The sequence below is a fragment of the Gambusia affinis genome, linkage group LG11 (genome assembly GCF_019740435.1).
Source record: "Gambusia affinis linkage group LG11, SWU_Gaff_1.0, whole genome shotgun sequence".
In the NCBI taxonomy this organism is placed as follows: domain Eukaryota; kingdom Metazoa; phylum Chordata; class Actinopteri; order Cyprinodontiformes; family Poeciliidae; genus Gambusia; species Gambusia affinis.
In genome coordinates, this window is record NC_057878.1 from 10,173,669 (window position 1) to 10,199,737 (window position 26,069).

Genomic DNA, 26,069 nt, shown 5'->3' on the forward strand with positions numbered 1-26,069 from the left:
ATTTTGTGAGAGAGCCAGAATTTCAGTCTCCACATGCACAAAATTGGTGCAGAACTATTCAAAAGTACTCTATCACATAAAATCCCAATAAAATACATTGATATTTATGTTTGTAACATAATTACATTTGGAAAAGCTCAAGGGTTACAAATTCTTTAGGTCAGGATTCTTAGGACAATTTTATTTAAAAACGTAAGTTTCTAAACTTAAATGCTGAATATATAAAATGTTTTCCTCTGAGTGGAATTTCAAGATAACCGAAAAATATTCAAAGCTTGTGTGAACCTACAGAATTTTTTTCCCTCGTGTCACAGGGTTACATCGCAGTTTCCCTTTCGGTCCCTTCTCGCGCACGGTAGTAACAGGAAGTAAAAGGAAAGCTACAACCAAACCATAACAAGCTGAGCAGAAGTATTTATTTTAAAGACGTGTTGTTTTAAAATGGACTCTCGGAGTTTAATTAACGAGTCACGCTGCATGTTTTTTAACTCCTCCTCAAAGGACAATCGATGTGTAAGTAGCCACTGTTAGAGTAGCAACAGCTTTAGCTTTGGAGCTAATTAGCCACATAGTCACGTTGCTTGTGAGTTTGTAGTAGAAAATTATAGTTATTATTAACATGAGTATTATTTATCAATGATGGGTTTTTTGGGGGGTCAGTGAATATCAGTTGGCCAATTGATGAACGGAGCTTGACAGCTGCATGTTTTCTCATGCTAATAATAGCAGTGAGCTGCCAGCCATCCTGAATAATTAGCATCATTTCACCGTTGCTGACAGGAATCCCACTGAATCAGCGCCAGTTTTCAGGTATAGGTTTATTAGCCCTGAAAAGACATCGATCTGTAAAAATACCCAGCAAACATGGGCTACAAAACAAACTAATACTGTAAATGGAGCTATTGGTGTCATAGCATTGTATCGAATCTATCGGTTACAAATAACTAACACCTCATTAGCAGCAGGAAGTGAATGATTTTATATATGTTCAAGAAACACGATGACAGAAGTTTAGTTCTGTATTTCCCACAATTGAGAGTTTGAATTCATTGCACTAGCTGTGTGAAGCTCTTTCACAAATGCAGTTCCTGTTTGTACGTCACAGTCATCACCATTAATTTGGGCATTTCATTTTTAGGCATTATTCACTTATTTTTTTTTAAAATAAAACTTCATTAGAACTGAAATACAAGAATAGGTTGCATTATTTTGAACTTATTTAGGATTTGTTTCTAATCCACGCCGTTTCAAAATTAATTTCTGATTTTAATGATAATAATGGTATTAATAATAAATTAGTACAGTAATAAGTATTATTATTGCTATCATGAGTATCTGTCATAATTCTGGATATTTTAACTTTAATGATCAGATATGGTAGCAGCCATATGAATGAGTTGGTTTTCTGGCACCGACGTGGAATTCTAGCATTTTCTAAATATTTTCAATAAGACTGGGATTGCGGCTTTAAGCAGGCCTGTCAGGAAGGCCTGATCCCTTTGATGGGTTTGACAGATTAATGTCTTTTTTTTTTCCAAATGATCAACATCTCCAGTTTTTAACTAACCGACCCAAGCAGACAAACAAGAAAATCACTTAGGATGTTCAGGAATAACCCAAGAACTACTAAAGCCTATTGTGAACTGGAAGTTGCTAAGGTGCTGCTGTCTTCAGTAAAGCAGCTGATACATCAACATGGACTCTGAAGGTACTAAGCTAGAAAAAAGCCTTAAGCATGACTGAAATTTGGCAGTCATGGACAAGCCAAACGTCTCCCAGATAAAACTGTATTGATTACAAGAGACAAATATTGAGGTTTTTGGCCACAAGTACATGGAGTAGATTAGGTGGAATCAAATTGAGACAAGCCTTAAGATCAGGCACGGTGGTGGGACCAGCAAGCTGACCGTCTTTATTCTTGCTTCCAGGAATACTGTTGCGCAAGGGTTCGTAGGGATATTGAAGGAGCACTCTAAATATCCAGCCAGATCTATTACATAAGCTTGTTGAAGTTTACAAATGGTATCTGGTTTCTCTGTAACTTTCCAAGAAATGTTTACCCGAAAATATATTTGGGGTTGTATGTAAATATCAGTAGTTCAGCATTGCTTGCATCAGAGAGAATTCACAATACATTTACGCTTGGGATCCCAGTTCTTGTTTTAAACATGCATGTATGTAAACTTCTGAGCGGCAGTATAAGTGATGCCTTACATCAGAATTAAGAGTTCCTCTGTCATGGCTGCTGGGTAACTGTTATCTGAATTAAAGATTACTTTACTGTGCATAGATATGCTGAAAATTTCTTTTAAATAGCCATTAGAAATGAATTTGGTTCAGTTTGATAGAAAAACACTCCTGCAACTCTTACGTAAATATTAGACTTTCTTGAAGTTGGTGTATTAAAAAATGTACACGCAACACAAACAGACAGTCAGGCCCATCAGACACAGTAAACAGTAGATGCCTCATAGATGTATCACATTACCATCATGAGGCGGGATGGTTATAGTACATGTGGGGCACATACGGTAGATGTCCCAGTAGCCCAACATCACTAAGTTATCTGGACCGAGTCAGTTAGTGAACTGACTTCAAAATAATTAATTTGAGTTTTGATCAGTTTTGTTTAGCAACCTTTTTTTTTTAATCTAGTTTTAAAAATGTAACCTGGTAGCCCCTGGTACCAACAAACCCTCCATGCTTACTGGGGACGCACCAAGTCACTTTTTTCACGTTCGATACCGATACAGATATCTGAGGTTTAGTTTCAGCTGATACCAATCTAATACACAAAAGCAGTGCTGAATTGACTTAAAACATCTCCCTTTTTTAACACATACATAAATGTACTGAATTACAAATTTATTTGATAACTCTGCACCAGTACAGCACAGTTAAACACACCGGTAGCTTCATAAGCTTGGTCAAACATGTAAAAAGTACACAGCTTTAATTTGTTCAGTCAGTGCAATTAGGAGTATAGCAGCGAATATGAAACTAATTATAAAATAAACTGAATCTGACAAAAACGATAGGTTGACTATCTTGGTCAAACATGTAAAATAAATAATAACTTTATACCATAATGTTGCTCAGAGCACAAAGCATAGAATTAAACTAAATAGATCTACCCTTATGGATCTGGCATGATGCCACCGATCCCTGTTCTGAAATCTTTTCCAACATTGGGGCCAATACCGATATTAATATTGAATCGGTGCATCTCTAAATATGGAAGGTGTTTCAATTATTCAATAGAGAGATGTTTTGTGAAAACAGCAACATGTTGCAGTAATGCTCCCCCCCAGCGCCCCCCAGGCCTTTATATAGATTATCAAAGTGATCGAAGGATGTTTTCCTTTTCGTTTGCTTGTTGACGATGCGGCTTTCCTCACATACTGCTGCTAACCGTGTGTAACGCAATAACATCGACGTTCCAGATCTGAGCGCGTGGGCATGCCCTTCTCTGCTTTGCATGCGAGACGTCTGCTGGCCTTTTCATTTTCCCCGAAGCCCGCCGGACTGAGTAGCAGCGTTCTCATTCTCTCCATTCCTCGGCGCTTTTCCTTTCATTTCGGCGCGCCGCTATCCTCTGAGTTTAGCAAACATGCAGAGCGTCTGGTCCCTAGCTCTGCTCATTATCACATCTGCCTGCGTCTGTACGTCGTGTGTCTCTCAGCTGTCACTAACCAGCACCCCCTTCCCGCATCCCTCCTCTTTGTTTGCTGCCTGGCAAAATAGGTCGGATTCTTGTGGATGTGACATCAGCGAACACCTTTGAGTACACGTCTCAGGTGTCAGTGCATTGCAGCTGTTTATGTTTAGCGAGCTGGAGTACTCTGAGTACAAATTAAATTTTGCAATCCCTCCCCAGTCTCTGCTGTGTTTGCATACACGTACACAAACACACACACACACACACACACACACACACACACACACCACACACGCACACACACACAGGTAAGCTGGAACAAATGGCAGTCTTGTCGTCCTGTCGGCGTCTAAGCTCGTGATTATTATGATGATAGCGCAGCATTTTCTCCGCACTTCCGAATATGTTTCCAGAGGGCTTTACCTGAAACAAATTGCAAAACACACGGTTAAGTGCGCCAACCACTTTAATATGTCGTGAGCCGTGGGCTAATCAATTGTTTCTGTTTCACAGGCGGTGATTTTATCCGTAAAACGAGCCACAGGAACCTTCTCCTTACTCGGATGGTGAATATTTCCCTGTCTTTTATTCTATCAAATTAGCTGAGCAGGAAATGTAAAGGGGATTTGTGTTTTCCCAATTTAGAAAGCCTGTTTATTCCCTTTTAAATGGTTCAACATTTGTAATGGGTTAATCAGCAGAGGGGGTTGCGTCCACTAACAACTTGTCAAATTCTATTTGCCAATACCGAGTAGGTCTCGATGGAGGCAGTGGGATGTTGTGGAGGGGCATCTTCCTTGCCTCCCCACAACGTAAGCAATCGACGTAGGGTTGGGCAAAATGACTTCAAAATAAAATCTTCAATTGTTTTATACCAGGTCCGATTTTCGATTTTAATCTTTTTTTTATTCTTTAAAGAAGAAATTACAAATGACAAGGAATATTTTCAAAAAGTAGCTCTATCATCCCATTAAATCATCCCTTCTGTGAATTGTACGGGAGAGTATTAAGGCCAGAGTATGAGAATTTTTATTTATTTTTTATTATTATCAGAATTTACTCATATTATTAGCAACATAAAGATGCAATTTTACCAGAAGAACATCTTAAAATTATGAGAAAAAAGTCGTTTCAGTAAAAAAAAAAGAAAAAAAAAAGCTTGGATAATTATTTTTTTATTTTTCGTGTTAAGAGTTCTCATAAGATTACTGTTTCATTCTCCTAATATTAAGACTTTGTTCTTGTATTATTATCGCTTTAATATATTCCAGAAACATTATGACTTTTTATTTTTGTTAAAAGCACATCTTAGCCTGGCCCTTATACTTTGTGGTAGAGTTTTCTTGAATCCAAAGTCCAAATAACTAGAAGCTGTAAGCATGTTTGTCAACCAAGATGGCCGCCCTGGCTGTGCTGATATCACTCTGAACTATTGAAACCCAAGGATTGCTCAAATAAAATCCAGATTTTTCCAAACATAAAAAAAAAAAGTGATTAATCACTAAAACCGATTTATCGCCCAGCCCTAATTTGAGGGAATCACAATGCAGAGAAATGTTCAGATGACTACTGTAATCTCACATCCCAGCTCTTAGCGACTGAACCTTTTCTTTCTAGAAATCTCAGTGCTTTCCTTCCTGAAGCGGGGAGTATCAGAGACTTCATCTGGAATTTGGGAGTTGAGACGACGGACTGCAGTCTTGCTTTCAACCCCACTGCCGTGATGAAGTCAGGAACTCTGAGTTTGACTGTTTGTGTCAGAGTAACACATCCTAAATGCTGGTTGAAAAAAGGGATGCCATCCCAAAGTAGAGCGAGGCCAATCTGGTGACCGTCGTAAGGAGAAGGTGCCAGGCTGTTGTGGTTCTGTGCTGTTCTCCAAAGCAACACAACACCTCCTGTTGGATAAATAAATAGTGTTTGTCCAACTTTATCTGTCTGATCCAGTTAACAAGCGTCAATAAAGAGTCGGTAACAGAATAAGTTGTGATGCTTTCATGAGTGAAACCCTTATACTACGCACAATTTTGCTTCTCGAACCAGAAATGCTTTTTTTTTTTTTTTTTTTTTTTTTACAATGTGCTTCTGTTTAAAGGGAAATAAATAGGCTTTTAAACGGTACATTATCTTTTAATCAGGCAAACAAAATGTGCTTACTTTTTTGTGCCGTGTTTCTTAAATGAGCTGGTTGAGTTTTCCTTCCTAAAGAAAAATAAAGGACCTCATATTTAACATGTGTAGTAAACAGATATGTTAAAACTGTGATTGAGACCCAGAAATTAGTTGTACGTGAATTGCATTCGTCTGCCAACAGTAGGGCGGCACCGTATCAGAAAACCATGCAATGTAAACCTTTTACAAGTCCATTAAATAAATTATATTATTGAAAAATCTATTTATTTCAAGAGCTTTAGCACTAAGTGAAACACTTTAAATAGAATTGTTTGTTAATTATGATGATTTTCTACTTACAGTTAATGAAAATATGAACTTTTTTTTTCAGTAATAAAAAGTGGACTTACTGAAAAGTATCCTTAATACCATCTTAAAGGTTGTTCTTTTCAAAATATGGTTTACTAGGCAAAAAAAAAAAAAAAAAGATCTTCTTCGGTGGCCATCTTGGTCACATTCTCCAAAGAGGCACAGGCCAGGCTTGTGAAATGCTAAGGGCGCTGATTCTCTACACTGAGGGCTGGCTAATTGGCAAAGGAGGGGTGCAAAAAATATTAAGAGCAAAACAATTATTTCTTAACATGTTTTTTTTGGGGGGGGGGTTTGTGCCACTCAAATTAATGTTGGATTATTCTAAAATTGTCAGTGCGAGATTATGCTGTTGCAATAGAACATTCATTTATTTTCAGGCCCTAACATGTTAACCATGGGTGCCAATAAAAGGGACAATTAAGAACAAAATAACGAAGAGGAGTTAGTGGTTATAAGTGGTTGAGTGATAATTGTCGGTGCTCATTAAGGACGTGGCAGCACCTGCCTTGGCCGCTGTAAATAATTTGTGTCATCTCTGCCATTCTTAAAAGGAGCGTACCGTAGTTTGCAAGTTTCAGTAGCACCAGCTGCAAACTATTCATCTTGCAGCCAATTTATTACAACTTCAGGCTGCACTGCAACAAATAAGCAATAAAAAGTAACAAGGTACAATAAAGTTTGGGGAAGGAAAAAAAAAAAGGCGACTTCACGAAAAGAACAATTAAAAAAAATATTTTGTTCATTAAGGCTTAAAGCCTAACATCTGAGGTGCCTGGAAACATCCGACACTTAGTCGGTTGTGCATTCGCACGAAAATAACCTAAAGAACCGGATACCATCCAATGAGCTCGGATGAGATTTGTGTTCTAGATCTGAGGTGTGCCGGGCCGGATGGAACAGTTAATCATGACATTAACCTTTACAACCAAGTTTTAACCTTTATACTAATCATGTCATAAATTCTATATTCATAAAGCGTTTAGCTCTTTTAAAATCTTAACGTGGTCGATTGATTTCTGGTGGACTGGGGGTGCTGTGTATGCGCCACGCCCAGCGCCGTCAGGTGTGGTGTTAACTTAATAATGCATAAAATGCTCGTGGAGGGTGCTGCTACCTGTTTTCCTGATTAAGTTGAAAATACGAGATTAATTTCGGCGCTCTGGAAGTCCCAGTCCAGAGCGGAGGCATTTATAAAACCCGTACTTTAAAAGTTATTATTAAATTAAATAGAAGTTTAATACTGCAGTGTGTGAATCTCATTATAGTTTTCTTTTCTTCCTCTCCTCAGTGTTTTCATGCTGTTTGTAATCTGGCTGCTCCGACGCTATCAGTCCTTGGCTCAGGTAAATTTGCACTACACTGCACGCTGCCTCTCCGGCGGTTCTTTTTTTCTTTTCTTTTCTTTTTTTTTTTTCTGTTTGCTCCATTTCCACTGGAAATCTGTTCAATTAGCCATGGTAAATCTTGGCGTAATTGAACCCAATTAAAATGCACAGATTAATGAATCGGGGGGTGTTAATTGACTCACGGTCATTCTGTGATAGCGACTGCCGTCCCGAGCTTCTTTTTTAATTTTTTATTTTTTTTTCCCCCACAACATCCCTCCCCTCTCTTCAAGCGAAGCTGTTCAAATAAACGTAATATTTATGGATTTCTCCCCCCCCCCACCTTTTCCCTCTCCCGCTTCCGATTCCCTCTTCTTTATATTGAAGGGATTTAGCTTTCATAGAGAGTTTGTTTGCGGTGTTGCTTATGAGCGTGCAGCTTCGGGATAATTTTGTGTTTTCTGAACCCGGTCCAGCGGGTTCGTCTGGTTTAGCAGCGCGGCTCCTATCCTTATAATCTGAAGCAAATGACAGTTTAGAGTGAAGCTCTCCGACCGAACCCCATCACCTCCGGACTACATTGCTGAGAGCGACCTCGCGTCCCCCTACGCTTCCCCTCCCCCTCATCTCATTCCTCCTCCTCTTCTTATACAACATAAACCTTCTCCTTACTTGCATCCTCTCTGAAAAGGTTATCTGTCAGTCAGTAGTCTTTAGTGCTCTCAAGGCCCTCCTGCGCGCTTATTGTGTCTTCCCATTCCTTCCCCCACCCCCTTTCCGTAGCCTTGGCAGGGTCACTGCAAGACATGAATTGATAAAGGGCTCTGTGTGTGTGTGTGTGTGCGTGTGCGCACGCGTGTTTCTCTCGCTGTGTGCAGCCGCAGATTATTACCGCCGCTGCAGGAAAATATGAGTGGTGTGTACCATGGTTCCTGTAGTCTGCGGATTATTGATTTGTTTTACATAAAATGAACAATTTCAGAGAGGAAACAGGAGATCTGCGTCTGCTGTGATAATTTTCCAGCGTTGTCACGGAGATGGCATTCAGCAGACTGCCTGGACAAGTACGAGGCATATCCTGTAGTATCATAAACAGTCTGTCTGTCTGTCCACCCGTAGAAGCAACTATCCAGCCAACTATCCAACCTTGTATCTGTCCAACCATTTCTAATCAGTTCTTCCTTCCGACCTTCTGTCCATCCAAGTATCCATCCATTCATTTTAATTGTCTATTCAACCATCCATTCATCCATCCATCCGTCCATCACCTTTTTGCAGATTCTGTATTTAAACGTGGGGGAGCACTGTTGCTTCACAGACAGGCTGTGTGTTTTAATGCATCTGGGCTCTGCATGGAGGTCGCAGGTTCTCGCTGCGGCTGCGTGTTCTCTCTGCGTACTCCGGCTTCCTCCAAAAATAACAATATATAGAATGTCAGGTGGTAATTGGTCTTTCTAAAATGCCCTAAACTGTGTGTCGGTCAAGGGCCTGTGATGGACTGCGAACTTGTTCAGCGTTTATCCCCGTTTCTCGCCCACAAACTGCTCAACTTGGGCAACCCCTTCCTGCAAGGTTAAGGGAATTTGGACAATTGATGCATGCAGGCCCAGAGGTCAGGCTGCAGTCCCAGCAGAAAATTCATAGGGAACTTCTGTGCTTATACCTTACAAATTGAAAGTGGTAAAAGAAAATGGACAGAGAAGTCGGCAAATGTGATTCTTTTAAAAGTATGGGATGTTTTATATGAAAAACGAGTAGAAACGCGGCTACGCCGAGCTGTCGGCTGGATTAGAAATCATTCCAGCTATAATTTGCCCTCCTCCTCACGCGCACATAAATGCACTCGGGCATTTTCACTCAGGGTGTTACATTTGAAATTCCTTCTTCATGTCTTTCTCTTAAATTTTCACGCCACAGAAGATGATTCTCAGCCTGACTGTAGCCGCCTTCTTCGACAGCGTAGCATATGTCATGGTGAGTTACTCTTGTCTGTTACACTCAAAGCAGACTGTGGCTGAGCCTTTTTTTAAATGCTTTCCCATGCTGCTTCTCGCTCGTTCTCCAGGGCGAAACCCATCCGAAGGGATCTCTCTGCAACTTCCAAGCCTGGTGGCTGACATACTTCGGTAAGGCAGACTTAAATTAATTGCTCGCTGGCACGGCTCGCACGAGCCGAGCGAGGAGCGGAGAAAATAGCTGCGATCTAACACGCGTCTGATGCCGAGCTCATACATCACCGCAGCAAATAATATTGCTTTGTCATTTTCTTTTTTATCGCTCCTGAGCAAAATGTGCCTGAACAGGTTGGGAGTCGCTTCCAGAAATGATGCGGGTCATTGTGAGTTTATTACATAATAAACTGATGGTTTTAGTTGAAGACTCTGGTCTAACTTCATAACACTATTTTGGACAAAGTTCTTGGTAGCTTATAGCACGAGAAGCACCAACCCAGCAATCTAGTGAAAATTTAATTTTTGGTCTTGAATTTGGGCACGACGTGTCCACTTTCAGACCTATTGCTGTCGGCGTTTTGTCTGATTGATTTTTGATGCTTCCGGACAACAAATCTGAAAAGGGTGGCTCCAACAACGACAACAAAAAGAACAGTTTTAGATGTAAACCCAAACTGAAGCTGGTTAGTCTTTCAAAAGGCAGAGGAGGATAATGGTATCAATAAAACTGTAGTTTCTTGCAGGGTGATTCATTCCCCCCTTGAACTTTTCCGCTGTCTGTCACATAACAACCGTAAACTTTAATGTATTTTATTGCAAATTTAATGGGGGAGATCAAGACTAAGTCGTGCATGACTTTAAATTGGAAGAAAACAGATACATCATCTTTTCCAGAAATCCCTTAACAAAGAAGGTGCATGCAGCCTAGTGAGTCAAGGCTTTGTGGATTCACGTTGTGCCGCAGTTACAGCTGCAAGTCTTTTGGGGTATGTCTGCACCAGCTTTGCACATCTGGGGACTAAATCTTTTTCCGATTCCTCTTTGCAAAATAGCTCAAGCAGCAATTGGATGTAGAGCATCTGTGAACATTCAAGTCTCGTCGCAGATCTTCACTCGGATTGAATTAAGGTCTGAACTTCCTTTCGTTCTCAAGTTTTTTTTGCTGCATCCAACAGGTTTTCCTTCAGTATTGACCCGTGTTTGACTCCATCCAAAGCCCATCCCAACCAGCCTGATATATCCATCACTATGGAGATGGTTTGTTTAAGAGTGATGTGCAGAGTTAATGTGGCGTTTTGTATTTAGACCCAAGCACTTTCTTACACATGTTTGCAGCCTCCCTTGACCTGTGGTATACTGCAAACTGGACCACTCTTCTATGAAAGCCCGATATGCGGAGTGCATCGCCTCCCTGTTCACAGAAACGTCCACCTGAGCGGTGGATCTCTGCAGCTCCTCCAATGTTACCATAGACCTATTGAAAGGTGCAGGCATGAATGCAGTGGACAACCATGTCATTTTTGCCTCGATATTTAACAATGGCTCAGTTAGCAGCAAATGACACACTAAAACAAACAGGAACTCAGAAACGTACCTGAAAATAGATTATTAAAAAGCTTCTCTGGTAAGATACAAACTATTTATAAAGATTTCACACAATTCAGTTTTACTTTCTGAACAGTTGACCTCTTTTTGCTTAAATTTAAGTTTCACATAGTCTCATGTTGTTTAGCACATCACATCAGGCAGTCATTGCTTAAAGTTTGATTACAAAATAATTTTCTTTTAATACAACTCCGTGACGACTTTCTGCGTTTCGTGAGGGATTTCAGATGTAGTTTCTAGGCTACAGATAGTTGGGCATGATAATATGGTAGAAAATGGTAGGAAATGGTAGTTATTGCAAGTTGATAATGGTGACAGAAGGGCAGTTTCTCATGATTATAAAATTGACTGTTCAATAGGCTTACAAGTGCTTTCCTCTGCAGTCATCTGATATTACTGCTTTCTTGGCAGGCTCTTATCAAGTATTACGGTGCCATGTCAAGGCATGAGCCAGAATGAGATTCTCACAGTTTAAAAACTATAAGAAAAAAAAAACAATGTTCCACTGTAATGTGGTTTTTAACCACCAATTTAAACCCAACTTGTATAATGTGAACTAAATGCTTTTATTTAAAGGAGAGTAAAAAATAAAAAATAAAAAAAATCCTACTTCTGCTGAAAAAATGTAACATATTCATTCACACAATTATTCTAATAAAATCTTGCCATTTTGCTCTTTATAAAGTAACACTTTACTGATGTCAATTTTGGTTAATTAATCAGATAGCAAGCCTACTCAGACCTGCCCCTTGAAGCTGGCTAACTATTGTTTTAAAATGCTGTTCCCTAAGAGATTGATCTGCAACTCTGCTTTAATTTTTCACATCATGACTATACATGTTTTGTTTTTTTTATGACGGAAAATATCAGCAAGCAGCCATTTTTTTTCTGTGAACTTGGGAAAAAAGTAGAATATGTTTTGTAGGAATCTCAACTAGCACTTCTGTGCAGACAGTGAGATCTCTGGTCTACGTGGTGCAGCATGGAAAATTTTTGTCATATTTTTTTGAGGCTACGGTATCCAGTTCACACCTAGTTTTGTTGTTGTTCTCATTCTTGGAATACTAAGGTAATACATGCTGTTGTTGCTTTTTATAGATCGCAATTAGTGTGCAAATTTCTGTAACGTGCTGTGATGTTGGGCTTGCATTAAAAAAAAACCCCAAAACATTTAAACATGAAAAGTTGCTAGAAAACTGAGACTTAGATTTGAAAAAGGAAAATGCGTGCTTTACCCAACTGCTAGATCACTAGTGTTGTTTAAAGATGATCAGAGTACACTGAGAAGTGCCTTCCCTTTGCCGGCCTGGTATTTTGATGTGTGCAACATTTCTAACATTTTTAAGTTCTTAAAAAAAAAATTCAAGTAAATTTGACATTAAGGAAGTGGCTAAACCAGCATTTCTCTGGAGTGTTCTCTCAACTGTGCCAGAAATTGCTTTACAGACGGTGAGTCAGACCTTGAGACGCCCTGAATGAGGCATCTCAGAGTTTCATCATCATCCTGTGTACGAGGAGACGGCTATTGTTCAATGACAGAGTGGAACGTTGCTATGAAACTCAGGATTACCTGGAACCTTTAGAGGTGGAACTAAAACCGCGATTCTCTAAATGAAAACATTTGTCTCTCTGCGCGAGTGGCGTTTCAGGTTTTAGCCTTAATTGGCACGAAGGACTTTTAACCGAGGCTGTTGAATCATGCAGCATAATATCCGGTGGGTCGGTGCTGGAGGGACAGTTGGAGGCATGAACATCAGCAAGTCTAGCTGGAGAAGCAAAACTCAAATCAGCTTTTAACTCTGAGGAGCAAACGTTATTAAATGTGCTTGGAATGATGGAAGACGGCGGGAGGAGGGCAGCATCAGGACAGGTGGCGAGGCTGAGCGCAGTGTCGTTAAGCTAAAGAAAGGCTTCGGCTGCTTTCTGGTTACATAATGCACATTTGCAGTGACAGTAATTGTGACTTATTGTGATAATACCGCTTCTGGCTTAGACATTGCTAAATTTCAAATGCTCCTTAAGCGCAAGAAGAGTGTGGGTGCTGTACTGTGTGGTTGTGCTTGCTTGTATTCAAATAAACAGAAGCACACACTGACTGTTTTAAAGGGGCTAAAAATTAAGGTAGAGCAAAGGTTTTAGTACTCAAAGCAATGACTTGGAAAAGTTTTAGTGGTCATTTTTTCACAGTACAACAAACTTTAGTATATCTAAATGGGATTTTGTTTGATATAGCAGCACAAAGTAGGACACAAGTTGAAGGAAATTGGCCTGGCTTTAAAATCTTTTTGCATGCATCTTCGCTTCTCCTCCTGAAGGAAAACATGCCCATAACATGACACTGCCGCTACTGTGTTCACTTTTGGCAAAAGTTCAGATTTGTTCTAAATTGATTCGAGTGCCTTCTTGCATGCTTCCTGTGTCTTGTGCATTCCTTGTGGCAAACTGAATAATAATAATAATAATAATAATAATATAAAAAAAAAACAATAAAATGTGCACGTGACAAAAAGGGTTAAGGTATGAATAGTTCCCGCACGTTAAAATTGGCGTCAATCTGACTGAATGTTCCTCCTCCTCCGCTCATGTCCGCTCTGTCTCGCCACCCGCTCCCATCCTCCTCTCTCCTGTTATCTCCTCCTGCGTTTCCACAGTTCATCATTATCTCTCCGTGAGCTCCTGCCTCTCATCCATCACCCAAAGCTACAGGTTTCCCTCATATTACTGCAGAATGGGCCTTCATTTATCAAAAGTGGAGCGCACGGATGCATGCACACACGCTGTCACACGCAGGCTCGTGTGTGTGTGTGTTGGGACGCAGGTGCGCTGTGTGTGGCGGCGAGCTGGGCTGTAATTTGACCTTGGTGTTTTTCTCTCTGCAGACTGGAGTGCCTTGGCCTGGGTTTGCCTCATTACCCTGAACCTGTATCTCAACCTGGTCAGGGAAATAAGCACCAACAGATATGAGAAGTGAGTAATTTGGCCCGCTATCGCTTTAAGAGTACCTATTAAAATTTTTTGATGCTTTAAAGCTGATTTTAAAACTGGGAGATAAACGTGCAACGGAAAAGCCGTTAAAGACAAATTAAATCACTGACCAGTTATTAATCGCTGAATGATTTCCATATCTGCTTTCCAGTGGCGCTTTCTTCGTCTCCCACTCTGCATGTATTTGTTTCCTGCTTTGTTTAAAGTGCGTCCTTCTTTATGTGTTTGTGTTTTGTGCGTGTGCATTAGCATGCGTCTCCCCACAGAGCTCAGATAGGCCCCTCCCCCTCTGCCGCCTCCTCTTCTTCCTCTTTCAGCCAGCTGACACTCTAATTGAAATGGGAGTGAGTGTCAGCCGTTAAGTGTGTCTCAGTGTGTGCGTGCGTGTTCCCAGCCGTCCTCACGCTTCTTGGCTCCGTGTTGTGGTCGCTCATACTCCCATGAGCACTTTTCCCAGCAAAGTGTGAATTTGCCTTTATGTGTGCGTGTCTGTGTAATATTCTCTTGATCTTCATACTTAGTGCCTAGCTCTGTTGGTAGAAGCACACATTTAAAAATATATGAAAATTAAAGGCAGAAAAAACTAATTACCTTCATTACAAGTTATGTTTTTACTTTCAGCTGGGGTAAAAAAAAAAAAAAAAAATACCTTATGTGCTTTAGAGTGGGTTCCCTACCACCACCACCCATGGGAGTTTTCCTGCATTGATTAGTAATAAGCCGGACAATATAATGGTGATATAACTCATGAGTAGATGGCTTTATGTGCGCCCTGGAAGGGCAAAGTAGGAGGCAAGAATCAGTTTGATTCAAAGCCACACATGTCCTATAACACTAGAGTGTGGACGGTGGGAGGAGATTTGTTTGTCCAGTCGCAATGTGGATGGAGGGGTGAAGGAAACTGAGGTTCAGATGAGTCAGAGACGAGGCGTCAGTGGAGCTGCTGTTTGCTGACCGAACTTTGATAACAGGGTTCCAACATGGAGTCAAGAGTACGCAATATGATTCAGATCTGGAGTGTGGAAAAAGTAAAGGATGGATGGATTTTTTTCTGTCCCTTCATCTACCCACCCAACCACCCAACCAACCAACCCTTCATTCGTCTACCCATCCCTCCCGAATTATCCATCCAACCATGCATATATTCATTTCAACTCTGACCGCTGCAGAAAAGATCCGTCTTGAGTTCATAGTAAACTTTTATATTCGCACTTCAAAAACATTCTTAAAATGGACTGGAAAAGCGTGGAATTATGGCAGGAATAATACATAAGAAGCCTGTGATAAGTTTATGTGTTTTTACTTTCAGCTGGGGTTCAGCTTATGTGCTTTAGAGTGGGTTCCCTACCACCACCACCCATGGGAGTTTTCCTGCATTGATTAGTAATAAGCCGGACAATATAATGGTGATATAACTCATGAGTAGATGAACAAATCGCCAGAGGAGACGCGAGAAGAGGGCAAAGAAGAGAGCAAGAATCAGTTTGATTCAAAGCTGACATGTGCCTCTAACACTAGAGTGTGGACGGTGGTGAGGAGATTGTTTGTCCAGTCGGAGGAGTGGATGGAGGCGGTGGAAACTGAGGTTCAGATGAGTCAGAGACGAGGCGTCAGTGGAGCTGCTGTTTGCTGACCGAACTTTGATAACAGGGTTCCAACATGGAGTCAAGAGTACGCAATATGATTCAGATCTGGAGTGTGGAAAAAGTAAAGGATGGATGGATTTTTTTCTGTCCCTTCATCTACCCACCCAACCACCCAACCAACCAACCCTTCATTCGTCTACCCATCCCTCCCGAATTATCCATCCAACCATGCATATATTCATTTTTCCTCCTGCCACCTGCAGAAAAGATCCGTCTTGAGTTCATAGTAAACTTTTATATTCGCACTTCAAAAACATTCTTAAAATGGACTGGAAAAGCGTGGAATTATGGCAGGAATAATACATAAGAAGCCTGTGATAAGTTTATGTGTTTTGGCAGGTGGGGTTCAGCTTTGCATGCATGCGTAATTACCCCTCACAGGCCTCTTAACCACACACACCCCCCGCTCTGGGCTTTCACACCCACAGTATCAGCCTCTTTAACCTTTTCCCTTAAAAATAGTAAGGAGCTCAAATTTTGTACATGATAGAGGCAGACTGGTTCTCACATTTTAAGATTTCTTGTCTTGAACATTTTTACATTCATGTTATGTTACAACCACAAACGTCTTAAGTATTTTAATAGGATTTTATGTGATTGACCATGACAAAGCAGCTCATAATTGTGACCATAATTTGGTCTAAAAAGTGTGGAGTGGAAACTTGTAAAATGAAGTCCAGTATCTGTGTTGTCCTTCATCCAAGTGCATAAACAGTATAGCTACCCAGTACGTGCTATACCTACCCAGAAAACGGCCACCCAGCTTTACTGACTGGCCAGACAATTCAAAGAAGCCAAGAATCTCAGGGCAACTTTGGAGGAGGTTGTGTATGAATCTGTTAATGTGACAATTATCAGTTTTATATTCCACAAATCTGACCTGTTTTGGCACATCAAGAAGAAGGCCATAACTGAAAAAGACAGAAGGATGTATAAGAAGTGCTCTAGTCAGATTCATAATAAACTTCTTGGCCTTCAAACAAAGCACAAGATGTGGCGGAAAACTGACTTTGCACATCACCCTGAACACATCGTCTTCACAGGGAAATATGGTGGTGGCAGCAGCACACTTTTAAGAGTTGAGTCGGAGATGGATGAAGCTTAATACATGACGATCCTGGCAGAAAAGCTATTAGAGGCTGCAAAAGCCTCTAGGCTTAGGTGGACGTTCGCCTTTTGGGTGGACAGTTACCCTTTAATTATAGCCTGAACTGCAGTGGAGTGGTTTAGATCAGAGCATGTTCCTGTTTCGACCTAAACATTAGCCTGGCCATGGCCTTACTACGCAATTCTGCTTGCTTATCAACTTCCATCAGTGCTCCGTCAGATTTCTCCCAATTGGGAGAACTTCAGGTTGACCGATTGGTGAACAGAAAGAAGACTTGTGAGCAGTGACTTTGATTTTCTGCGCTGTTTTTGAATTAGAGTCTGCTAGTCAGGGGTATAGATTGGCAATGAAAGCAGAGGTAGTGAACAAATATTGAGCTATTAAAGTCAGACCGAGAGGAACGCTTAAGACATCTTGTTGCTGTCAAAGATGTTGTTCGGCTCAGCACTTCTCATTTTGCGGTGGAGGAGGATTGTTTACAGCGCATGCAATTTCTGGTAAGCTTCATAGCATAGCGAGTGCTTTGCATGCGTCGTGGTCAAACATTAGGGATCCAATTGTTTAAAACTTCAACAGAGTCCACGCCTCCAGCAAGCAGTTGTTTCTCAATAGCCGAGTGTTTAACCTCTCAGGCGAACATGGCGCTATTTTTTTCACCAGGCTACCCAAGTATACACTGGACCTAAATCTAATCAAGACTCTGTAGATAGACTTGAAAGTGATATTCAGAGATTCTTTCCAACTAACAAAACTGAGCTGTTGCTATTTTGCGAAGAAGAACGGGCAAAAATGTCTGCCTCAAGCTGTGCAGCTGTGGATGCACATATTCCAAAGTGTAGGCTCACATTCGTGCCAAATCTATAAAAAATTGCCATGCATGAGTTTTCCGTTTTCCTCAACTTCATAATTGCACACTATGTCTTCTCGGTCTATCATTGGAATACCCAGTAAAACACACTGAAGTTAATGATTGCAAAATGAAAATAATGTGAAAAATTTTGAAGAGTGTGAATACTTTTGCAAGGGACTGTACATCACCAAGACTTGCTGAGTGAGAACACACCCTGTTTGCCGCTTTCATCCAAAGATATCCTCTGAAAATCATCTTGTCCCCAACAGTTAGGCTAATTATAGTTTATATCAGCGTGAGTAATTGGCTGTCTGGCTGTATAGATGCTCGTTGGCATGTGAAAAATGACCCTGATGGCAATGCCAATAGAAAGGATGAACTGAAGAATGAAAACACTGATTTGTACTCGGACTGTATTTTCCTGGACGAAACTGCTTTTGTAACGAGTTAAATGTCTGATTTTTGTCAGGTTTTACCATCTGATGGCATGGGGGGTACCTCTGGTCATGGCCTCTTTGCCGCTGCTGAAAGGTTACTACGGCCCCGCAGGAGCCTGGTGGTGAGTTTCCTCTTTTTGCCAAGGCCCTTGTTCTATCTCTGGATTCCCTTAAGTAGGAGTTTAAAAAAAAATTGCCAATTATCGACGCATCTGATGGCAGTCAACTATCTGCTGGAAGGTTGCGAGAGGGGAAGAAAGTGGGAAGAGGCCTAGGTGAGGAGGCAGCGGAATGAGAATTGGGACAGAGCCGTATAATCTCCGGGCTCTTTCCACTCTCCGCTTATTAATAGCTGCAGCTGCACGGCTTTTTCCTCTCCGCAGTCACACACGTCTCCCCTTCCGCTCTCCCTGCAACCCACTCATCGCTCTCCCCTCTCTGTTTCTCTCTCTCTCTCTCTTCTCCCCAGCTGGATCACAGACGATCACGTAGCCTGGAGATTTGGGATGTAAGTAGACCCTTTCAGCGCTGCCATCAAAGCTTTTCCCCCCAAAGCTGCAACGGGGGTAGGGGTGAGACTGGGAGGAGCAGGGGGAAGAGAAGGGCTGTCTCTGCGGGGAAATGTGAAGGGTTACATGTCAGGGGAGCCCACCCCCGACTCCTTGAAGTACGTGTGTCTCCCTCCGCTCCGTCCGATTTAGTGGGAGCCGCTACGTTGCGGTTTTAACTGTTTAGGACGGCTATGACGGATTACGCCTGTCTGCTGCTTTCTGCAGCTGGTCCTAAGCCTGCGAGTGCCCTGCCAATCCCCGCGGTGCGCGTAGTTAAACACACATCCGCGCACGTGCGCACGGCTCCCCTCTACGAGCCAAGGTAATCGCATTGCTGCTTGCAGCATCAGCAGGGAATCAATCTTTTAAAACAAATAAGCACACATACACACACAAACACACACACACCCAGGCAGGCAAACGGAGAACAACACGCAGCTATCAGCCGTGCTAAAGCGAGCTCGTGTCTCTTTTATCAGCGCTCCTCTCTGCTCCCCGGCTCTGTCTGGTTTTTCCGTGCTGTTGTGGCCCAGGGGGACGCGGCACTCGGAGGATCAGGGAATCTTCATTAGCTCTAATTACATCAAACCAGACGGGAGATTAGAGGCCAAGGCAGCACCCGTCAAGAAGACTGGGGGCGGGGGGAAAACACACACACACACACACACACACACAGCCTGCCAGCAGCATGTGGGAGGGCAAAGTGTGCAGTGTTAAAGGTGAAAAATGAAATAAGTGGGAGGGATGGCATACGGGATACAGTCAGTGAGACGGGGAATTACTCAGCACGAGAGGAGGAACTTGCGGATGCGGAGCAGGACAAGAGGGAGAGCGAGAGAAATAGATTGTCCTCTTTTCTGCCCCCCTCCCCCACACACACACCCCCCCCGCCTCGTACCCCCTGACCCCCCCTTGCTTCGTAGTGTGTCTTCATCAGAGCTCAGCGAAGCGCGCAGACAGAACAGAGGAGACAGGGGAACTTTGGAGGAGGAGGGTGTGAAAGGGGATGAAAGAGGAAGGTGAATAAAAAGCAGAGGACAGTGTGGGGTGTGTGTGTGAGAGAGAGAGAGAGAGAGAGATGGAGGTACAGAGTTTCAGGGGCTGAGTCAGCAAATGGAAGCGCCGGAGCTTAGCTGAGTCACCGCTCTTAAGAAGTCCCTAGTTGGTGTGTGTCATCGGTGCCACTGACATACAGCTGTGAAAATGACATTCACAAATGAATCAGTTGGACTTTTTAAAAGAAAACCTCTTTACCATATTGCTGTGGAAATGGAAACGGAAACATTGCCATTTCAGTAAATACATCAGCCCAGATTGGGATATATTAAGCATGTTGTGATCTTGAGACTTCAGCTTTAAATGAACTTTTTTCAATGCCTTGAGGTGTGTTCAAGAGATTTACACTACACACTTTAACTTTTGTGTATCCAAACATAGGCACTCAATTACTGCAAGACATTCCAAAGGTTGACCTGTTGTATTATGTTACAATCACAAACTTTGTGGGCACACATAGACACCTATCTTACCAACAGGGGACTGTCAGCCTAATCTGCCAAGAGGGGACTTCTGCTTCTAGTTTGTTGAAAAAGCAAAAACCCAATATAAAATGTACTTTACGGCTCTGCTACTATAATATAACTGAAGATTTGACTTTTAATCATTTTTAAAGAAATTGCCAAGAGGGGACCTGGATCTCTGACAGAGGTTTACATATCAAAGTGGGGACCTTCACATACTGCAGTAGAACTGTCTGTACCCATTTTTTTGACCTAAAGAGTATTTGCTTACTACAATGAATTATTTCAACGCTTTTAAGAAATAGATCATTTAACTTGAGTGATATTATTTAATTAATTGTTTTCAATACAAACATTACCCAAAAAGGGAAATTATGGCTGCAGTTATTGGGATTTTATGTGATAGACGAACACAAAATATTGCATTAAGTCATTTCAAGTATGTGGTTTTTTTTTTGCATATGAAGAGTTTGAAATGTTTCCTCATTCTTTGCAAAGTTTAAAAGTGAGTCAGATTGAATGGTGAAACTATGAGTACATCATTTTTTAAACTATGCTGCACATTTTCAATCAGAAGAGGCTTTGACTTTGACTGGGCTGTTCCAACACATGAGTCTGATCTAAACCTTTCCGTCGCAGTTCTGGTTCTACGTTTTGAGTGTGAACCTCCTGCCCGTACTCAAATCTTATACGACCTTTAACAAGTTTTCTTCCAGGATTTTCCAGTGTTTAGTTATGGTGAAGGTTCACCAGCTTTCCTGTATCTGCCAAAAAACAGTATCCCCACAGCATAATGTCACCACCACCATGCTTCACCATGGGAATGGTGTGTTCAGGGTGATGTATGTTGTTGATATTGTTTTCCACCATCCATATGGTTTAAGGCTTTATTTCAACAATAGTTTTCTTCTTTCCACTGCTTTAGTTATTAAGTGATTTGTGATGTCAGTTGTTCACACTGACTTCACAGTGTCTGAATGAAATTTATTTTGCACTCAACAGCTACATGCGACTTTCTGTTGATCTATAAGATAAAGTCCCGATAAGTTACATTCAACTTTGTGGTTGCAAAATGTGGAAAAGTTCAAGTGGTGTGAATACATTTGGAAGAAACTATACAACACTGCATTCAATAATGCACAGCCTTCACTTTACAAACCCTGCCTTTGTTTTCCTTCTTTCCAGCTGTCCTTTCAAGTCTAAGTGGATGAACCAGTGCAGCAAATAATTTAATATTTCAGAAAAATGTCTCGCATGCAAATACAAGAAGCTAACTTGACACACTTGTTCCCAGGTGCTTGCTTTATTGAAAGAAAAAAAAAATTGTTCTTCTGATCACATAAAAATTAAATTAACAGTAAGCCACTAAGCATATAAAAAATTAGCAGAGGCTAACACTACACTGCTAAACACATAGAACAATTAGCGGAAGTTAACGCTAACCATTAAGATGACTTTCTCCGAGTCTGCGCCACACATCTTCATCTCCATCCAGTTGTCAACTGGTGTGAGACTCGCAGACAGTTTCAGTTTTAGCATCTGATTTTGCTATGTTTCATTATTTTAAGGTAGCATGACGACGATGACTAAAGTAAAAAATAAATGTGACATAAAGTTCATCCAAGTCATCAAAATGGGTAAAGTTTTATGACAATAATTGGATGGCGGCCATCTTGAAAAATGGCAGTCGTCCTGAAATTCAAGTGGCTAATGAGAAATATGAAAAACATATGAGGTGAGGGGTGAGCATGCAAATTATGCTTGTATTCACAGTTATTTATTTATTTTTTGCAGTAATATGCTGCATTAAACAGGAAAACCAAAGTCTTGATGGCTGCAGTTGAGCCTCCTGTGTACTAAACCTCTCAGCTGGGCCTTATTCTTCTCTTTAAAGCAGCACTGGGAGACGAGAGATTGCATCTGTTCTTATTGATTATGATCTTCTGACATGCTCATGCCATCCCCAGCACCTCTCTGGTCATCTGTATTTCATGCATGCTCCCGTTGTCGATCTGTGAGGATCAGCATCTTTCTGCTGCCGCTTTGATTCCCACCTTCACCCTGTTTTTAATCACCAAAAGCCGCTCTCTCTCTCTCTCTCTCTCTCTCTCTCTTTTCTTCCTTTCCGATCGTGAACCACAATCCGCCGCCTATTCCTCCACCTTTATGTCCTCACCTCTATTCATGTCCTCACTTTTATCATCTGCGGCCCACTGCGCGCTTCTGTTTCGTTCCCCCTCTCTGTCTCCCTCTTGCTCTCTTCGGGTAGTGCTCAGCTGTAGAGCACAGCGGACTCTAATGGCAGATCATTATCATGCTAATTAGAGCACTTTGTAGCTGCCGCCCGTCATTCTCTCCTCCTCACAGCCCCCTACACTATCGTTAAAAAGGCCACCCCCCCTCCCCCTCCCCTCATATCCCCTCTCCGCCAACCCCCCGAGCTCGTCTTTCCATCATTAACGGGACGGGCGCTGGCGTAATTGGGCGCTGTTTATTCCAGCGAGCAGGTTATTAAATCACACAGAGGTGACGCTCGCGCAGGTCTCCCCTCCTTGAAATGCTTTTATCATCGTCCCATGGCGGTGTTCAGCCAGCGCGGATGCGTGCATGCCACAGAGGTCCAACAATTTTTTTGGGGGGGAAAAAAAATTCATGCTTGTCCATACTCAAATTTCCTCTCTTTTCAGTCCTTTACGCCCATTCTCAAATAGAAAATTTACTGTCACTGTGAATAAATAGGGAACCTGGAAACAACACAGGCAACAACGAAGGAAGGGATGTCACAATAATAGAAGTAAGGAAGGACACAATGAAGGAATAAAGGGAAAGTCTCAAAAAAGGAAGGACAGACACGATGAAAGGACGGAGGACACAATCTAGTATGGAAGGAAGGATGGACAGACAAAATGGTGGACAGGACCATCTAAAGGAATGAAGGAAAGGAGGGTGAAATGAGGGTGGGGAAAAGCAAAGGAAGGACACAAGGAAGAGGAAAAACAGGACACAGTGAAAGAACGGAGGAGGTGTTTGACAAAATGAAGCCGCACGCCAAAGTTTTTAAGGCAGGGAGTATTCCTTGGCATGCTTACGTTCTCTGTTGGATCACAATGCACAGACATGTAAAACATAGGTTCCCCCTCTTCATGCTGCCGCCCCAGATTCTCCTTTTAGAGAAAAGTTTAGGTCGATTGTGCTCAGTGAGTTTCTTCCCATCCTCAGGCATGGGACTTGAGCATGGGCAAGCCTAAATTAGGTCAAGGACCCAGTATTTGCCTTCTGAAAGACTTCTAAAAGATGCTGTGTGGAGGATTCATGCCAAGGACTTTCCTGGCACAGGAATGTACATTTAATCCCAATCCATTTTCCTTTGAAAAAGCCTGGCCACTCATTTATAGGTCAGAGACAAATTCAGTCTTCCTCTTTGTTTTAAATGTCACTTCAACATTTTATAACTTCCAGTAGCCGTCCTCCGCTCTACCTTGTATCTTTTCCGGTGCCAAATACTCAGAAGGTGCCGAGCGGCGCGGTCGTGACTGACTCTGGGTTACTGTGGCGACCAGGAACTTGTCTATCAAAGCAAGACAAAGACCTGTTTGGTGAATACAGGGAGAGGCTGAAACTCCTCCCGGCTTACATCACCTCCCAGGAGGTTGCACAACACAAGTCTGCCACTCTAACAAAGCCAGCCTCTCATTTCCTTTGCTAGCTTCATCCCCTTTCTTCCACTCACAAAATACCTGACATATTTTGTACCCACGCCTCCTCTGATTGGCAAACCTCACTCCCTTAGGAAGGTGGTGTACTTCCAATATTGTCACTTTGCTAGCATAATCTTTTATTCTACCTCTCAACAGTCTAACTATGGACGGTGACCTCTAGAGGTGCTTAGTCAGGATTTTTCCGACTGGTAATTTACATGCTGTGCGTCATCCTTGTAGCATTTATTTCACGTGTGGCGGTGCAGTGTTAGCCCTCAACACTCATCTCAGAGAATCGTCTAAGAGTCTGTTAGTGCATGACCTGATTGTCCAGTGGACTCAGTTTGATTGCAACTTTTGTTAAATTTTCAGCTGGTGTGGTTTTCTCACAGAGCGTTGTGTCAAACTCGCCTGTGATGGCGCTGCACTATGAACCACTGAAGTAAACAATATAAAAACCTCAGAAGAAGACATTTCTCCCGCTAGTGCTAGATTTGCGTGTTTGTATTAGTTGTATTTACTTAGAAAGCCATGCGCAATGGTACACTTAGCACAAGGCTAAGTGCTTTTGGAGCACTCTCCGGTCCACTTGGTGTTCACATATGCATTCGAACCACACCAGAGTTCACGTCAACCAGACTGAGACCTAGGTTTTTAGGCAGACCAGAGTTCACTGCTTTGGTCCACCTTAGAGCTCTATTGCACATTCACACCTCCCCAAATGAACCTGACTGTCAAGACAAATGAACTAGAGTTTGATTAAAGCTGACTAAACAGGGCTGGTGTGAATGCACCTTTAGACTGCAGTTCCTGGTAAAAGTCGTCCACAAAATTCTGTGTTTTTTATTGGGATTATATATGACAGACCAACACAGGATAATACATAATTGTTTTTTCTCATCTGACCAGACGACCTTCTTTCACGTCTTTGCCGTGTCCCCCCACTAGTTAATGCTTTTGCAAGGCGCTGTGCATTTCTCAACAAACAATTATGTAGTTAACTGGCTGCACTACTGCCGTGAGTAGAAACTGAATACATTTCAGCTTCTTTTTGCTCTGTTTTGGTCATGATAAACTTCTAATAAGGATACATTTTCTTCTAACCCCCACATACCTCGCTACGTTCAGCACAAAAGGTTTTCTCTGTTGTTTGGTGTTGGAAAAAGTGGTTTTCCTGCAGGGTTTTAGACCTTTTCACTGAAAACAGCTTCCTGCTTGCAGCAGCGAAAGTGGTAAAAAGGCATGCTGACCAGACATCTAAAAAATGAATTTACTGTTACTGTTAGGGGGGCGACTGTGGCTCAGTGGTGAAGAGCAGTTGTTGGGTTGATTCCAGCTACCTCCTTTACCACGTGCCCTCGGGCAAGGCACTCCAAATTGTGTAACTCTGTGGATGTGGCTGCAGTGTGAAACGCTTTGAGTGGTTAGCATAACTGGAAAAGTGCTAGAGCCATTCAGTTACTCTCTGCTACATTTGGTTAGAGTATCAGTTTCGAGTTGAAAACAGAAGTGAAACTTTTGACCAATACTTGAACCCAAAACCCGTCCAAGAAAGACCATTTCAAATTATATTCCTGCTTCAAAGCATCTTATTATTATCTAAAGTAACATTTTCTTACCAGATGCCTGTTCTGTCTTAACATGATGTTCCTTGAAGTCTTTAAGGAGGCCAAGTAAACTAAATCACAAATAACACAGCATCAGATGTGTTCTGGTTCCCTTTGCACATTTTGTTTTTCATCGTTTCGTGTCTCTGCTTTGCAGATGGTACGTGCCTCTCTTCAGCCTCATCTTCCTCATGATCTGCTGCTATGCCAGAATCATCTGTGTGGCCAACAACAGAGTAAGTGGTCGGCATGTTTCCCCACATAACGCAGTAGAAACAGAGTCCAATCGATTTGATTCTGAACTTTGGGAAATAAATCAGAAATTTAGTTGCATTTGTGTTTTCGTTTTCTTTTTGCCATGACTTTTAACACCGATGTTCCTGCAAAGATGTCGACAAGGTGACAAACTGGATCTCCCACATCCGATGGAGACAAAAATAGCTCAGGTTGGAAGCAAATCGGCACTTTAAATGCAGTATCCTGTCTGAGCTGCTTTATTTGGAGGTAAAAGTGTCAGTCAGAGATGCACCCAGCAGTCAAAGTTAATTACACTCACCTAATTAACTTAGATGAAGCAGAAATGCAATCATAATTCACTTGTATTTACTTAGAATTTTCCTGTTGTTTTTTTTTTTTCTTATCT

General features: G+C 41.8%; 1 protein-coding gene across 8 annotated transcripts in view; it reads left to right on the forward strand.

The window, feature by feature from the left end:
• Positions 1-315: 315 nt before the first annotated feature.
• The window catches only part of si:dkey-100n23.5 (cyclic AMP receptor-like protein A), a 71,549-nt gene continuing 45,795 nt past the window's right edge, over positions 316-26,069 (forward strand). For 3 of the 8 annotated variants that reach the window (XM_044130641.1, XM_044130645.1, XM_044130648.1), the window contains exons 1-9: positions 316-513; positions 4,172-4,224; positions 7,431-7,485; positions 9,385-9,441; positions 9,533-9,593; positions 13,904-13,991; positions 18,083-18,172; positions 18,520-18,558; positions 25,584-25,662. In XM_044130641.1, coding sequence (XP_043986576.1) covers positions 442-513; positions 4,172-4,224; positions 7,431-7,485; positions 9,385-9,441; positions 9,533-9,593; positions 13,904-13,991; positions 18,083-18,172; positions 18,520-18,558; positions 25,584-25,662 — 594 coding nt within the window. In that variant the 5' untranslated portion in view covers positions 316-441. The remainder of the gene's footprint in view (positions 514-4,171; positions 4,225-7,430; positions 7,486-9,384; positions 9,442-9,532; positions 9,594-13,903; positions 13,992-18,082; positions 18,173-18,519; positions 18,559-25,583; positions 25,663-26,069) is intronic. The other 5 variants (XM_044130644.1, XM_044130642.1, XM_044130647.1 and 2 more) reach the window with 5 other exon arrangements.